Source organism: Haematobia irritans, chromosome 1, assembly GCF_050003625.1.
Source record: "Haematobia irritans isolate KBUSLIRL chromosome 1, ASM5000362v1, whole genome shotgun sequence".
Taxonomy (NCBI): domain Eukaryota; kingdom Metazoa; phylum Arthropoda; class Insecta; order Diptera; family Muscidae; genus Haematobia; species Haematobia irritans.
In genome coordinates, this window is record NC_134397.1 from 27,619,221 (window position 1) to 27,636,492 (window position 17,272).

At 35.2% G+C, this 17,272-nt stretch overlaps 2 protein-coding genes across 2 annotated transcripts; one reads left to right on the forward strand and one right to left on the reverse strand.

Annotated features, from left to right (window-relative positions):
* Window positions 1-26: 26 nt before the first annotated feature.
* Window positions 27-3,327, reverse strand: LOC142220503 (uncharacterized). The gene is made up of 3 exons (XM_075289685.1): window positions 3,147-3,327; window positions 198-3,006; window positions 27-138 (listed from the first exon to the last, which is right to left on the reverse strand). Exons 1-3 carry the CDS (start codon window positions 3,180-3,182, stop codon window positions 128-130), a joined length of 2,856 nt encoding a protein of 951 aa, XP_075145800.1. The 5' UTR covers window positions 3,183-3,327; the 3' UTR covers window positions 27-127.
* A 7,470-nt stretch (window positions 3,328-10,797) lies between these two features.
* Window positions 10,798-16,883, forward strand: LOC142220506 (uncharacterized). The gene is made up of 2 exons (XM_075289688.1): window positions 10,798-11,008; window positions 15,960-16,883. The coding sequence occupies exons 1-2, from the start codon at window positions 10,970-10,972 to the stop codon at window positions 16,740-16,742; spliced, it is 822 nt and encodes a 273-aa protein (XP_075145803.1). The 5' UTR covers window positions 10,798-10,969; the 3' UTR covers window positions 16,743-16,883.
* Window positions 16,884-17,272: the final 389 nt, after the last annotated feature.

A 17,272-nucleotide genomic window follows, 5' to 3' on the forward strand; every position in this document is an offset into this window, starting at 1 on the left:
ATATAATAATTCAATTGAGGACTTACTTGATGTCTATCATTTTCATTAAACCAAATTTACTATCAATTCTCCATATACATAGCGAAGGTACTCCAAATGCTATGGGTCTTTTACCTCAGAATTCCCTTTACTTTGAAGCTGTCGTTAAAAATATGAAAAAATATATCAAAATTTTTAATAATATTACACTGTCTTACTGTTTCTTTTATTCCCAGAAGTTTCTCTTAGAAATGCATATGCACTGCATGCAGTCTCCTTTGGATTCTTGCATAGCTTTCTGGGACATTCCAAATCATATTTAGGATAACATATTCGTAGACCATCCTTGCGACTTGGAATATTGTGTCTTGTTGAAGGCAATTTTATATTTAAAGATTTACATTTCATACGCTCTCCTAAATCCATTTTCTTGTTAGAGTCTTTAGTTGTTGTACTTTTGTAGCGATGACTGAAACCAAAGCAACTAAAATTATTGTTTAATGACTGTTTGGAACGTTTAATCCAAGAGTTTTCACTGGCTACAGCCGATGTGGAAAAGTGCTTCTTGGATGACGAATTTCCTCCTTTTGGTTGACATTTGGGCTTCGTGTCCTTAGGCTTTTGTCCACATGGTGATTGTTGCTTTTTACTACATGGGTCTGACTTTTTATTGGATTTCTTGTCACAGGGATTGGAAGAGCTTTTCTTTTTAGAGCAGGGATCTTTGCCACAAGAATTTGATTTCGTTGTATTTTTCTTGGAGCAAGGATCATTATTGCATGGATTTGTTGCCTTCTTTCCCTTTGATTCGGAAGAGTTCTTTTTTTCTGTGCATGGGCATTTGCCACAAGGCGATGATGATTTGTCTATGACTTTTGATTTCTTGGCATCTCCACATAATGACTTTTTAGTTGGCACCTTTGTCCTGGCGACAGTGGTATTTGTTTTTTTGGAAGTATCTAAAATTTTGTTTTCTTTTTTCAAACATGCTGTTGACTTTTTAGGGGGTTCTTTCTTTTGGCCAATAGGATTAGATTTGCTCTTGCCTTTGACGCCAGACTCACACTTTTTGGGGATCTTTTTAGAAACACTTTCGGTTGATTTCTTGGTGCAAGGATCTGATTTTTTCTTAGCACAAGGATCGGTCTTTTTCTTAGAATCAGATGATTTCTTAGCACAAGGATCAGGTTTTTTCTTAGCGCAAGGATCGGACGATTTCTTAGCACAAGGATCAGTTTTTTTCTTAGCGCAAGGATCGGATGATTTCTTAGCGCAAAGATCGGATGATTTCTTAGCACAAGGATCGGATGATTTCTTAGCACAAGGATCCGATGATTTCTTAGCGCAAGGATCGGATGATTTCTTAGCACAAGGATCCGATGACTTCTTAGCACAAGAATCGGGCTTTTTCTTAGCACCTTCAACGGTATTATTCTTACCACAAGGATCGCTTTGTTTATTCTCCTTTGTGGCACCAGGATTTTTGCCACCGGATTCTGATTTTTTAGCTCCTTGTTGTTTCGAACAAGGATTCTGCGATTTTTTCTTAGATTTTCCACATGGATCTGCATTACATTTTGGCTTATATTCATGGGGAATATTAGCACATGGTCCGGATTTGGCTGGTTTAGCTTCACTTTTTTTGCATGGATTTGAGGATTTGCCTTTAACATTACCCCCTTTACTCATATCTTTTTGGACATCACCAGTGTCAGATTTTCTCATCAGTATAGGCTTTAATGTTTGTGGATCTATTTTTGCATTGCCAGGAATTTTAGTTGAATCTTTCGTTTCCATAGGATTTTTGGGACATTTCGCTATTAAATGACTATGAGGTATACAATCTTTAAGGCGTTTAACGGGTCCAGTTTTCTTAAGGGCAGCTCTACGCTTCGCAGCCTCAACCAAAGCTTTGCTATACGCATCACAACTCAAAGGAAATTCATGGCCACCTAATAATTCCATAACAAAAGGTGATGTGTAATGTTTGACGGGTGATTTATCACCGCAGATATGACGTTTTATTATAACCGCGTTCCTCTTATGCGTTGTTGAATATAGACGAGATGCAATTAACTGCGATAGAGGATGAGATCTAAGCAAGATCTGCGTTTTACAGGTTATTGCTTTATTGGGTGATATTTTATCCTCGAATTTTAATGGAAACAGAGAACATGGGTTTCGTTTCCTAACAAACTGCTCAGCTTTTTGATCAAAATATGGAATTAAAGTTAGATCAGTTGTAGATTCAGACCCATGGGATTTTGAAATTTGTAGCTCTCTTGAATTTCGACCAATATATGGCACCAGTGCTAGACAGGTTGTAGATTGTGAACTATTAGGTCTATCAATTTTTAATTCATGGGCTTTTTGAATAATATTTGGATCTGGAGCTAGATACTTTGGTGGCTTGTTTGGATTAGAGCTTTCAATTTTTATCTCATGGACCTTTCGACCAAAGCAAGAGGGTTGAGTTTTGCATATATCTGTCTTATTTTTAGAAAAGCAGGTTTTGTCTATATTATTTATAGATATTATATTTGCCGAGTCTTCAAGATTTCGGGTCAATATTGTAGTGTCTAGTTTTTCTTTAGCAGATACCTTTGATTCCAGCTTATGCGAACTCTTCTTAAACATAGTTATTAATTTTTCATGGTTGTTTAACTGGCCGCCTTTGACGAATATGTCCCATATGGTACCATGTTGGGATTCCATAATACCATTTTTGTATGTCTGCTTCAATAGGATAAATTTTGCCACAGATTGATCATGACTATTGTAATTTTTTGAAGGTATATATAAAATGGAAGTCACATTGAGCTCATCTTTTCCTCTCACTCCAAAACCTTCTCTCTTCAACAAATCTTTACGCTTCGCCTCATTTGACCAACTTGATTTATAAAAGTGTCGTAAAGTAACATCACTTGACCCTGGATTTCCATAATTATATGGACGATTGTTTTGTACAATTTCAACTAGTGAACTATATTGACGGGTATGACCATTGTTAGTGAGATGTTTAGTGAACTGAGAAAAAAATAAAATTTTTTTATATGGCATTTTTCTTATATTGAAATCGATATTAATTAGCAGATTTGAAATCTGTATGGAAATTTCAATTGAGATATTTTTTTCATTTTAAAAGGAAAAACCAATAGTCTACTTACAGAAAGCGTTGGTGCAAAAATGTTTAACATTCGCATTGTGTTGGAGCAGATAAATCTATTCACGAGGAATTTTGAAAATTTAGGAAAATGGGAAAAAATATGAAATACAGAAAATTTAACTAGTAAGATTTTTTTTCAATTTTTTGTTTTTGATAGATGGAAGAAAAAATTTACGTTTGATATGAAAACCAAAGCTAATGTAAATACTCCCATATTTAGAAAGTGGTTTTTATGACAGTACACAGAAAAAAATTTCACGAAATTTTTTCCATTTAAAGTCTTACGGCCATTTTCATGTAGCTCCGTTAGGCTTTAACTGCCAGTTAACAGAAAGAAAAATGGAAATATATTTTCTCCGGTTAACTTTAATTGAAAAATTTTCAGTAGTTAAGTTTCTAACTGGCATATGGAATATATACGCAAGATGACACATATGTAGATATCACGGTTTAAAAGTTCGTTAGCTAACGTAGCACTAACGGAGCTTCATGAAAATGGGGGTTAATTGAGTTTTAAACAAGTATATACGGCCGTAAGTTCGGCCAGGCCGAATCTTATGTACCCTCCACCATGGATTGCGTAGAAACTTCTACGAAAGAATGTCATCCACAATCGAATTACTTGGGTTGTGGTATCTTAAAACTTCTTAACATCGTTTTCTAAATTGTGAGTTAGTCCATACGTGGTAGAGAGCCAGAATTGAAATATGGGGGTCGCTTATGTGGAGGCTATATACAATGAACTTGATATGGACCAATTTTTTGTGATTGGGGATAGATTTATCTGAGGGCTATATATAACTATAGACCAATATGGGCCTGACATAGTTAGGCATGGTTGTTAACGGTCATATACTAGCGCAATGTACCAAAATTCAACTGACTCGGATGAAATTTGCTCCTCCAAGAGGCTCCAAAACCAAATCTCGGGATCGGTTTATATGGGGGCTATATATGATTATGGACTGATATGGACCACTTTTGGCATGGCTGTTAAATATCATATACTACCACCACGTATCAAATTTCAACCAGATCGGATGAATTTTGCTTCTCCAAAAGGCACCGGATGTCAAACCTGGGGATCGGTTTATATGAGGCTATATATAATTATGGACTGATATGAACCAATTCCTGCATGGTTGTTGGATAACATATACTAACATCATAAACCAAAATTCAACCGAATCGGATGAATTTTGATCTTCCAAAGGGCTCCGGAAGTCAAATCTGGGGATCGGTTTATATGGGGGCTATATATAATTATGAACCGATTTCGACCAATTTTAGCATGGGTGTTTGAGGCCATATATTAACACCACGTACCAAATTTTAACTGAATCAGATGAATTTTGGTCTTCCATCGGTTTATCGGTTTATATGGGGGCTATATATAATTATGGACCTATATGGACCATTTTTTGCATGGTCATTAGAGACCATATACTAACGCCATGTATCAAATTGCAGCCGGATCGGATGAAATTTGCTTCTCTTAGAGGCTCCGCAAGCCAAATCGGGAGATCGGTATATATGGGGGCTATATATAATTATTGACCGATGTGGACCAATTTTTGCATAGCTGTTAGATACCATATACTTACACCATGTACCAAATTTCAGCCGGATCGGATGAAATTTGCTTCTCTTAGAGGCTCCGCAAGCCAAATCGGGAGGTCGATTTATATGTGGGCTATATATAATTACGGACCGATGTGGACCAATTTTTGCATGGTTGTTAGAGACCATATACTAACACTATGTAGCAAATTTCAGCCGGATCGGATGAAATTTGCTTCTCTTAGAAGATCTGAAAGCCAAATTTGGGGGTCCGTTTATATGGGGGCTATACGTAAAAGTGGACCGATATGGCCCATTTGCAATACCATCCGACCTACATCAATAACAACTACTTGTGCCAAATTTCAAGTCGATAGCTTGTTTCGTTCGGAAGTTAGCGTGATTTCAACAGACGGACGGACGGACGGGCATGCTCAGATCGACTCAGAATTTCACCACGACCCAGAATATATATACTTTATGGGGTCTTAGAGCAATATTTCGATGTGTTACAAACGGAATGACAAAGTTAATATACCCCCATCCTATGGTGGAGGGTATAAAAATATTAAAATTAAAAATCTAATTGATTCAACAATTTTTTAATTGAAACAAAAATCAATCACAAGAATTAATAGTATCAATTAAATTTTTAATTGGATCAATTAATTTCGTGATTGAATCAGAAATTTTTTTGTTTGTGGGTATGAAATATGACAATCTCAAAGAAAATTCAGCTATAAAGACAGGTATTAAGATCACATTATCGGGCTAAAGCCGTCACTTTTTCACGGTTTCTTTTCCTTTATAATTAATTTCTATGGGCTAAAAGGGGGGAGACTGTTCTCCCTGCTAGATCCATGCGTTGATGGAAGGGTTGATTTTTTTCTATTTGCGGCAGACTTTTGATTTCAAAGAGAAATTTCAACTTTTGATTTCAAAGAGAAATTTCAACTCTTCAATCATCCGACGCATTGAACGCATGGTATATAATTCCACCTTTACAACTTGAAACCTAAAATATTCATCTCGCCAAAAAAATAGGATTAAATTGTGAGCATTTTCGAGCGATTATTTTTTACAACTTTCAACGTGGTTTAATTAAACAAGAGTACATTGATTAACTTAATTCAATTTTTGGCGATGAAGTTCCTCATGGACCAGTGTTCATTGATGATATGATCAATTAAACCCTAATCGTAGTTCACTCCAAGGCATTTCGTGAAGGTAGTCAAAAATCGGCTGTTGTTCCGGAAACCATTGATGCCGTGAGCCAACTGATATTACAAGATCGTCAGCAGGCAGTTGAATATTAGTGTCGATGGCGAAATAATTCCGACCACAAATTACCCCAAGATTCTTGGGGTCACATTCGACAGCCTTTTCATGTCGTCTGCCCATGCCACTGAAATTTGTAATAAGCTCCGTGGTAGAAACAAGGTCCTCAGTTCATTTGCCAGCAGTACTTGGGGTGCGACAAAGAAACCTTGTTAACTACCTATAAGGCAATTGGCCGGTCAGTGGTAAACTATGCAGCGCCAGTATGGACACCGCAGACTAGTGATACGCAGTGGAATAACATTCAAACCTGTCAGAACGCTGCCCTTAGAACTGCGACTGGGGATTTCCGCAGCACACCCCTGGATCACCTTTATGTGGAGACAAAGATCATCATGCCTGTGCGAAGACACAACTACATGTTGTCAAAGCAGTATCTCCTGGGTTGTTATCGCAGTAATCATCCAAACCACCATCTCATGGATGCACAACCACCACCCAGGAACGTAAGGGTTGATATACATAATCTAGAGCGCGAGATCCAGCGCTACAAAAGAGAACCTCTAGATCAAGCAGCGTACCAGGCAGGTTTGAACAGGATTCATGGGGATACTGTAGCTGAAGCGGTGAGAAGCTACAAGGTTAATCCTGTTCTCGGAGTCCGTCCACCGCCCATAGCCCCGGAGGAAAGAGACCTCCCACGGCAGACTAGGGTAGTTTTAGCCCAGTTAAGATCAGGCAAGTGCAGCCGCCTCAAATCGTATTTATCTGTGATTGATAGCAGCGTAGCTGACATATGTCCAATTTGCAACCAAGGGCCACACGAAACGCGTCATCTTTTCTCTTGCCCAGCTAAACCAACCCGACTTAAAGGGTGATACGGTCAAAATTTGGTCAAGGGAAAACGCGTGTAAATCGGTGAAATCGTTTATTTAAAAAATCTAATTAAATTTATTTTTCAAATTCAATTAGTATAAAATTCAGGAAAAATATTCAGTTAGGCTTTCGCTTTTCCAAATCCAAATTGCCGGGCCTCACGCTTGACACCTCCCATCAGATTTTGTACAGCCACCTTCTTCGCCGCAGAAAGCCAGTTTGTCTTGAACTTCTGCTCGTCCTTAGCAGTTTTTTTGGTCTTCTTTAGGTTCCGCTTGACAATAGCCCAGTATTTCTCAATTGGGCGGAGCTCTGGCGTGTTGGGAGGGTTCTTGTCCTTGGAAACCACCTGCACGTTGTTGACGGCGTACCACTCCATGGCCTTTTTACCGTAATGGCAAGATGCCAAATCCGGCCAAAACAGTACGGAACAACCGTGTTTCTTCAGGAAAGGCAGCAGACGTTTATTCAAACACTCTTTCACGTAAATTTCTTGGATGACAGTCCCGGAAGCTATGAAAATGCTGCTTTTCAAGCCACAGGTACAGAAGGCTTGCCAAACCAGATATTTCTTTGCGAACTTTGACAGTTTTATGTGCTTGAAAATATCTACTACTTTTCCCCTTCTTTTTGCCGTATAAAACTCCTGTCCCGGAAGCTGCTTGTAGTCGGCTTTGACGTAGGTTTCTTCGTCCATTACCACGCAGTCAAACTTCGTCAGCATCGTCGTGTACAGCCTCCGGGATCGCGCTTTGGCCGTCGTATTTTGTTTATCAACGCGATTTGGAGTCACTACCTTCTTGTAAGTCGATAGTCCGGCTCGTTTTTTGGCTCGATGCACGGTTGTAGACGATACACCCAGCTTATTTGCGGCATCTCGGAGAGAGAGGTTAGGGTTTCGCTTGAAACTACCGGCAACTCTCTTTGTCGTCTCAGCGGCTTCCGGTTTTCGATTTCCCCCCGATCCAGACTTCCTGGCTGTCAACAAACGTTTCCTAAACACTTTAATTACATTTGTAACGGTTGATTTGGCAACTTTTAGCGATTTTGCCAGCTTTGCGTGCGAGTAGTTCGGATTTTCGCGATGCGCGAGCAAAATTTTGATACGCTGCTCTTCTTGCTTGGACGGCATTTTTACAACTGAAGAGTGAATTCCAAAATCAAAATAGGAGCAACATTCTACACACACACACCTTCAAAATGAGGGGTGTTCAGGTTTTTTAAATGCAAAATTGAAAGAAATACGTCAAGTTTATATTGACCAAATTTTGACCGTATCACCCTTTACCGCCAGGTCAATCTGGACCCCACCTTAGTCGCAGAGTTCATCGATCTGGCCACAAGCTGAAGTATCAAAGCGTATAACATAAAAATGGATGAAATCACAATAAACTGTTACAACAACAACAACAACAAGATCGTCATGTGACCTATCGTGAAATTGGGACAACCTTAGGCCTTAATGGGACCAGTATACACACAAAAAAGTGACGCTAATGCCAACTTAACATTTTTTTAGTTCATGAAAAATTTTTGATTTTGGTTACATTTTTCCCAATTTGAATAAATGTTCCTTATTTGAATACTTTTTAGCTTACTTTAATGGTGTGGACTAACAATAAGAAAAGAAGTTGTATACAAATATAGTACACAATTTTACAAAAAAAAATAAAAATTTAATATTTTCCTAAAATGAGAGAAGTTTGTTTAAATTTAGTTCATAAGTCTCACTAATGAGTAAATTTTACTGTCTTGAGCTTCCTATGGCGATAAAAACATTTTAACAATTCTATTTTTTCCTTCAACATATGAAATTTTCTTAAACAACTAAAAAAATTATTTTTAATTTAACAAAAAGTATAAACTTATTTGTAACATGTTACAATTAAAAAACTATTTTAGTTAAATTTTCTAAATTAAACCTACATTTTCTTTCATGGTGGATTCACTTTTTTTTTTTTTTTTTGGTGTACATTCAAATTTATAAAATCTGGGCTCATAGGAGCCCAGCAGTCGGTGCCACCAGTTTGTAATTTTTTTAAGTTTTAGAATTTTACACAAATGATGTTCAAGAATCAAACATTTTGCTGTTTCGGTAAACAGTGACTGTTTTCCCAGGAGAGTTTTCGCTCCTTTAGTAGATTTTTCTGCTATTTCTACCAGGGATGGAAAATACAATTTTTGAGAAAGTACAAAAAAGGTATTTTTTTGAGTGAAAAAGTACTTTTCACAAAATTTCATCAAAAATTCCATTGGAAGATTATTGTCAGAGCACCTTTAGAGTGAATTTTTAATAAAATAAAATTTTGTTTGTCGAATCCACAATTTTAATTTTTTTAGTTATATATCAGCTTATAAAGACTACAGTATTGTAATCACGGTACATTTGTAGAATTCATGGTATTTCATAAATTTTCTGTAGATAACTTGAAATAAATTTTTAACAAAATTTTCTATAGAAATAAAATTTTGACAAAATTTTCTATAGAAATCAAAATTTTGACAATATTTTCTATAAAAATCAAATTTTCGACTACATTTTCTATAGAAATAAAATTTTGACAAAATTTTCTATAAAAGAAAAAAAATGACAAAATTATTTTGTAAAAATAAAATTTTGACAAAATTTTCTATAGAAATATAATTTTGACAAAATTTTCAATAGAAGCAAAATTTTGACAAAATTTTCTATAGAAACAAAATTTTAACAAAATTTTCTATAGACATCAAAATTGTGACAAAATTTTCTAAAGAAATCAAAATTTTGACTAAATTTTCTGTAGAAATAAAATTTTGACATTTTTGCAAAATAACATTTTTTTGATAGTTTTTGGTAATATTTTCTCCAAATGTCGGTAGATTTCAAGTTTCGATCTTGAATGGTTCGCATTTTTTTAGTACGCGATCAATAACTTCTTATCTATAAAGTATTCGTGTGGAAGCGTAATATAGAATCACATGCTTTTTTCGACTAAAACATTATTGAAATTCCATAAAATCGTGTTTTTGACTATGGCTTTTACAAAATCGTGATTTTCTTCCCGCATGAACTTGTCTGTTTTGCCAAAATTGTAAAAGACTACTAGCAAATAAGTTTGTTAAAAACTTTCTCAAAATATTAACATATTTTGTCAAAACTAGTGCACCATAAATCTAATATCGGCTCAAAAATGTCTACACAAAAGGTACTAAATCATTCACGGGGGTACTACGGTACTGACCAGGTTGAAAAGGTATTGAAAAAAGGACTATAGTACTGCATTTTCCATCCCTGATTTCTACTAATAAATTTCTTTGGATGTGTAAAAGAGTACGCTTTCATTTAATATAAAATTATAGCAAATAGCGCATATCAATTTTATATTAGGTTAGGTTAGGTGGCAGCCCGATGTATCAGGCTCACTTAGACTATTCAGTCCGAAGTTCACCAATGTGGTATCACAATGGACTGAACAGTCTAAGTGAGCCTGATACATCGGGCTGCCACCTAACCAAACCTAACCTAATATAAAATTGATATGCTCTATTTGCTATTATTTTTTCTATGAGTGTAACAAAAGACACTGACTGCAAACTTTCCATGCGGTTGTTATTGTTCAAAAAATTTTCTTCACAGTATATTTTCCCCTACCCCAAAAAGGAATTCTTTACACTGCCATTGAATTACTTCTCGAGACATTTCGTTGGCAATTCATTCAACAAAATCTAAAGAATTTTATGCATTTTTTAATTGCAAAAAATAAAATTTTGTTTTCATTTTCAATAAGTAATATTGGAAAAATAATAATAATGAAATAAGCCAAAAGCACATACAAATCGATTTAAACATGAAAAATGGATGCATTATGAATATTAATCATTAAAAATAACACTTTTTCGAATGGCAGTAGCCTAGAATTCTTTGCCTATCATTCATTCGTCTTTTGTTGGGGGTGGTGACGATCAGTATTGTTTTGGTATTTGATGTGTACGGTTCGAGTTCGGTTTGGATTATTTTAATTGAATATAACTCTAAGTCATTATTATTGTTGTTGTTGTTGTTGGTGGTCTCTTCTTTACGGTTACGAATATTTTGTCTTTGGAATAAATGTTCATTGAACGACCTCTAAAATGTTGGGAATAATATGGCAATTGTTTATTGTGTTGAGTGTAAGCGAATTATTTATTTTTTTTTATAACAATAATCATGGTATTTGAAAAATAAATGTTTTGGTTGCCCCTCATATTATGAATTAAAGAAGATTTATTGAAAGCTAATCTAACGAGATCAAAAGCATTAAAATCTTGCATATTTTTAGCAGAAATAATATTGTAATTGATCGGAAACTATATTCGAATGTTTGGATAGAATCAATCTTATTTAACTTCCATTATAGATCACGTACACATTTCTTCCTAAGGGCAATAGGTGACGATATACAGGGTGGCTGATATGAAATGCATTGGAAATCGGAAATAACATACAATTTTATTAATCGTTTTGGATTTGCTTCGAATTGGCTACCTTTGGCACGAATTATGGCCTTAAAACGACCGAAAAATCCATCACATGCTGCACGAATGTGGTTCTACAGAATTTTGGCCCATTCCCGGCGAAGCGCCGTCTTGAGATGATCGATATTTAGGTATTTTTTGCCTAAATGCCCCATACGCAAAAGTCCAATGGATTGAGAGCACGGTTGCCACAGTTGCTAGAATTCTACCAAAAATGGTAGAGTTTTTACTGTTCGGTAGATTGGTAGAACTCTTGATGTTTTGGTAGATTTTGCAAAATTTTCTATAGAAAAAAATTTCGACAAAATTTTCTATGACAAAAATTATGACAAAATTTTTTATAGAAATAAAATGTTGACAAAATTTCTATAGAAATAAACTTTTGACAAAATTTTCTATAGAAACAAAATTTCAACAAAATTTTTTATAGAAATAAAATTTTGACAAAATTTTCTATAGAAATAAAATTTTGACAAAATTTTCTATAGAAATAAAATATTGTCAACATTTTCTACAGTAATAAAATTTTGAAAAAATTTTCTATAGAAAAAAAATTTCGACAAAATTTTCTATAGAAATAAAATTTTGACAAAATTTTCTATAGAAATAACATTTTGACAAAATTTCTATAGAAATAAAGTTTTGACAAAATTTTCTATAGAAATAAAATTTCGACATTTTTTGTTGGGTAGAATTTTCTCCAAATTTTTATACCCTCCACCATAGGATGGGGGTATATTAACTTTGTCATTCCTTTTGTAACACATTGAAATATTGCTCTAAGACCACATAAAGTACAGTAGAATTCGGTTATAGCGACCGCCAAGGGACCGAAATTATACGTCGTTATAACCGAACGTCGTTGTATCCAAATAAGTGTACACAATATTTTCAAGTTTTTTTTAATCATGTATATTCATATTTATTGAGATTGGAAATAGTTTAGAATTGTGATTTGTTTTCTATTTACAAGAATTTCTTTTAATAATTTACTTTCAATAATTTCAACGGGACTATATAAACTCTCTGATATATCAGAACCCCCTCTCTGATATATCAGTATTTATCCAAGTAAAAGTGCAGCACGCAACCTTACCTGCGTTTGGTTGAGCTGGATTACAGATTCTTATGTAAATAAAAAATTTCTATAACACCGTCGGTAAATAAAAAGTGAATGTTTATGCGTCCCTGATGGACTTTTACGACTCAAACTGGTTTGAATATTTCTTCTTTGTCATTTGCACATTTGTTTGGGATAGTCGAAAACAAATTCAGTGATTCCCCGCAGTATATGTTTCTTTATTTAGTATTGGCTGACGACAAAAAATTGAATGAAAAAATAAAAATTAGAACTTACATCGTCGTTATAACCGAATGTCCATTCCAAAACAGACGTGCAAATTGGTCGTTAAAAGCAGATGGTCGCTAAAACCGGAGTCGTTCTAAGAGAATGCTTGCGCATGTACAAACTATTGAGAACCAAACTTGCTTTGAAAATCCGTCGTTATAAACGGATGGTCGTTATAACCGAGGTCGCTATAAATGAATTCTACTGTATATATGTATATCCTGGGTCGTGGTGAAATTCTAAGTCGATCTAAGCATGTCCGTCCGTCCGTCTGTTGAAATCACGGTAACTTCCGCACGAAACAAGCAATCGACTTGAAACTTGGCACAAGTAGTTATTATTGATGTAGGTCGGATGTATGGGGCTATATCGGTCTCCTTTTACGTATAGCCCCCATATAAACGGACCCCTAGATTTGGCTTGCGGAGCCTATAAGAGTAGCATATTTTATCCGAATCCGGATGAATTTTGGTACGTGGTGTAAGTATATGGTTTCTAACAACCATGCAAGAACTGGTTCATTATCGGTCCATAATTATATGTAGCCCCCATATAAACCGATCCCCAGATTTGACCTCCAGTGCCTCTTAGAGGAGCATAATTCATCCTATCCGGTTGAAATTTGGTACGTGGTGTAAGAATATGGTCTCTAACAACCATGCAAAATTTGGTCCATATCGGTCCATAATTATATACAGCCCCCATATAAACCGATCCCCAGATTTGGTTTGCGGATCCTCTAAGGGAAGCAAATTTCATCCGATCCGGCTGAAATTTGGTAAATGGTATTAGTATATGGTCTCTAACAACCATGCAAAAATTGGTCCATATCGGACCATAATTATATACAGCCCCCATATAAACCGATCCCCAGATTTGACCTCCAGAGCCTCTTTTTGATCTCCGGAGCCTCTTAGAGAAGCAAAATTCAACCGATGCGTTTGAAATATTTGCAACGTGGTGTTAGTATATGGCCGCTAATAACCATGCCAAAATTGGTCCATATCAGTCTATAGTTATATATAGTCGATCCCCAACCGCACAAAAATTGGTCCATATCGGTTCATAATCATGGTTGCCACTCGAGCCAAGAAAAATCTACCAAAATTTTATTTCTATAGAAAATTTTGTCAAAATTTTTTTCCTATAGAAAATTTTGTCAAAATGTTATTCCTATAGAAAATTTTGTCAAATTTTATTTCTATAGAAAATTTTGGCAAAATTTTATTTCTGTAGAAAATGTTGTCAACATTTTAATTCTATAGAAAATTTTGTCAAATTTTTATTTCTATAGAAAATTTTGTCAAAATTTTATTTGTATAGAAAATTTTGTCTAAAATTTTATTTCTATAGAAAATTTGGATAAAATTTTATTTCTATAGAAAATATTGTTAAAATTTTATTTCTATAGAAAATGTTGTCCAAATTTTACTTCTATAGAAAATGTTGTCAAAATTTTATTTTGTGAAAATTTTATTTCTATAGAAACATTTGTCAAAATTTTATTTCTACAGAAAATTTTGTTAAACTTAATTATATACGTATTTAATCGGCCTTTTTTAGTTTAATATATACCACGTATGGACTACTTTGCAATTTAGAAGACGATGTTAGGAAGTTTTAAGATACCTTGCCATCAGTAAGTGTTACCGCAACCCAAGTAATTCGATTGTGGATGACAGTCTTCAGTAGAAGTTTCTACGCAATCCATGGTGGAGGGTACATAAGATTCGGCCTGGCCAAACTTACGGACGTATATATTTGTTGTAGATTATTTTTGGCTCGTGTGTTAACCGTGATTGAGACCCGGAGTTTTTGGTGGCCTTTGTGTTGTAGAGTGCGATGTTGCTGAGTTCTGCTATAATGTCTATGATCTGCATCCGAAATGCTGCCGAACCAAGGATTCAATATTGTCTTTAGGAAATTTTCCCGATAGTATTCGGCATTTATTTTGAACCCAAGGTCGATGAATACGAGCGGGGAGTGATCATCGGCTGTAACGGCGGCCGAAATCATTACTATCGTTACAAAAATTTGCTAAAAATAGTAAACCAATATTATTATTTTACGGCAGACAAATATCTGAATATCACAATTTATCCAGGCCCCGTGAGGGCGATGACCTCCTCATCCTAGTGGGTGATGTCTTTCAAGTTTGAAAATAAAGCCACATGCAGCTAAATAAGGAGAATGGGATGGATGAGACAGCAGTAAGTAGCCTAAGTTGACTTTGGCAACGACAGTTTATTTTGGTTGTTCGCCATGTGGCCTCCAAACCAGCGTCAAAGCGACCCAAGAATATGGTGCAATACTCTTCTGCATTTTAGCCCTTTACAAGATGTCTATGTACCTCAGAAACCGGGCCATCACGTTTACGACACAGTTTTTGTATTCTTCGAACAGGTCCGATGGGCGCTTTTTCTGCATTTTCTTGGTATCCGATGACAAATTTCGCTAACACAGTGTCAAACACTACTCTGAACTAGGCAATTGTGGCACCATTGGTGTGAGCAAATGCGGCACCCTTATCCATAAAAAATCCTGCATCTCCCACGAGATCGTTTCTAAAGCCCCAAAGCCTCATCTATTTCGCGTTCCTTCAACCGGCAGTGTTTCAATACAAAATCTTGGATTTTGTCACTTTATCTTCCGTGGTAGTCGCTTTCTGGGCTTTCAAAAGTGACTTACAAAAATCTGACGAGCGACAATGTTGAAATTCGTCAAACTAATTTTTAAGAAAATTCTCTCTGTATAGCATCCCAATACTATTTTATCTTCCAAACAAATCGAATGAAATAGCACAGATACGATTATCTCTTTTGTTTTAATTTTCAGACAAATTAAAACATTTGGGTTTGAGGCGAACGAGTTTAAAATTATTTCTTTTCTTCTGTTAGAATAATATACCAAGTTTGCTTTAATTTAGCTGTTTGAGCTAAATTTTCCACTATATCTTCTAAAGAACCTAAAATAAGGTCCGGTAGAAATTGCGCCCTACTTACTTATTGCTGATAACATTATCTAACATCTATATGCAATTATCGTTTTGAATAATTGACAAGACAGGATGACTCAATAATGCAATCAGATAATAGTTTTGCCATAGAATTTAAATGGGGCATTAAAATGCAAACGCAAATGAATGGGAGGTGTCAATTGAATAATACCGAAAAATTTATAGTTGCAAAAAACAATGTACTATGATAAATAATCGTATATGAATAATTGTCCATAACTATTATTTATTTTTATTTCCAGCTATTAACAATCTTAAAAATTGAAGCTTTACCAGCTACTACCACCACCCCAGCTACCACCCACATTGTCAGTTATGTGCATCAGCGTAAATCGACAAAAGCACAAAAACCTGGACAACATGATGAATTCGAAGATTTCGATTTTGAAAATTTCAGTCCAAACCTGACCACAAAAAATCCTGAGATGAGAGGAGCTCTACAACAACTGTTTGGAAGATTTGTAGAAAATATGGAAACTAACATGGAAAATGTGGATAATTTCCACCCTACAACTAATCCGAAAAATGCTAAATTACAAGAAATGGTGGAAAATAATGAGATCCCACATAAACTGGAAACAGATGATTTGATGGACAATCAAACGAATACTTTGGATACAGCTGGTTTTGGTAATAATGAACAACATGAATCACAAGTAAATGAGACCAATTGGCAACGTTCGAAACAAAGTATACCCGTATTGGAATCTGTTCGTCATTTGGTACATAGTGTCCGTGATGGAGCCCTCAATAATACTGAGCATGTTAAACCCGAACGGCATCATCAGTTATTAAATGAAAGTATGCATAGACCCACACCAGCAAATGAAACCTCTTCGGCCATTGAGACAGAGGAAGAACGTGAGATGATAATTGAAAGTTCTGATTTGAGACTTTTAGAAGTTTTAGGTTCTATAGGTAGTCGAGTATGGGGTTTCTTCTCTAGTTTGAAACAAGTATTTGCTGCAAGTACTGGTAGTGCTAGTGCTGCTCTCTCAGCGCAAACTTCTTCAAGTAGTTCTTAAGGATAACAACGAAAAACCAAAATAGCGAAATATAAATATTTTATTATTATAATTGTTCATATTTAGATCAATTAAAAATTGTAAAGAGCCTAAATCTGTGATTAACCTGGTTAATGAAAATAAATTAAAATTTAAAATCGATTGATTCTTCTTGCTGTAAATTTTTTCCGTGAGAGAAGTTCAAGAAAACGAAAGATTGCAGCTGGTAAGACTTACCAGCTGTGAAATAACTATCTTTATAACTCAAAAGGAAAAAACGAATTGTGCTATCAATATTGGTTGTGTTTTTTCTGCTCTTTTTTAATTTCCACGACTGAATAAAGCAAATCCATCTACAGCTGCGCTCAAAATAATGGTAGTAGCAAATAAATTAAAGCATCATCGTGATTTACAGTTTTTGTCGTAAAATTGTTACTGTACTCAGTGTTTTTAGGTTGCCGAACATATAGACGGGATCCTCTTCAATCATAAAGCACCATTTTTGACTCATCCATCCAATGTTCTTCCATTTCTGTACTGGGGAATGTTCC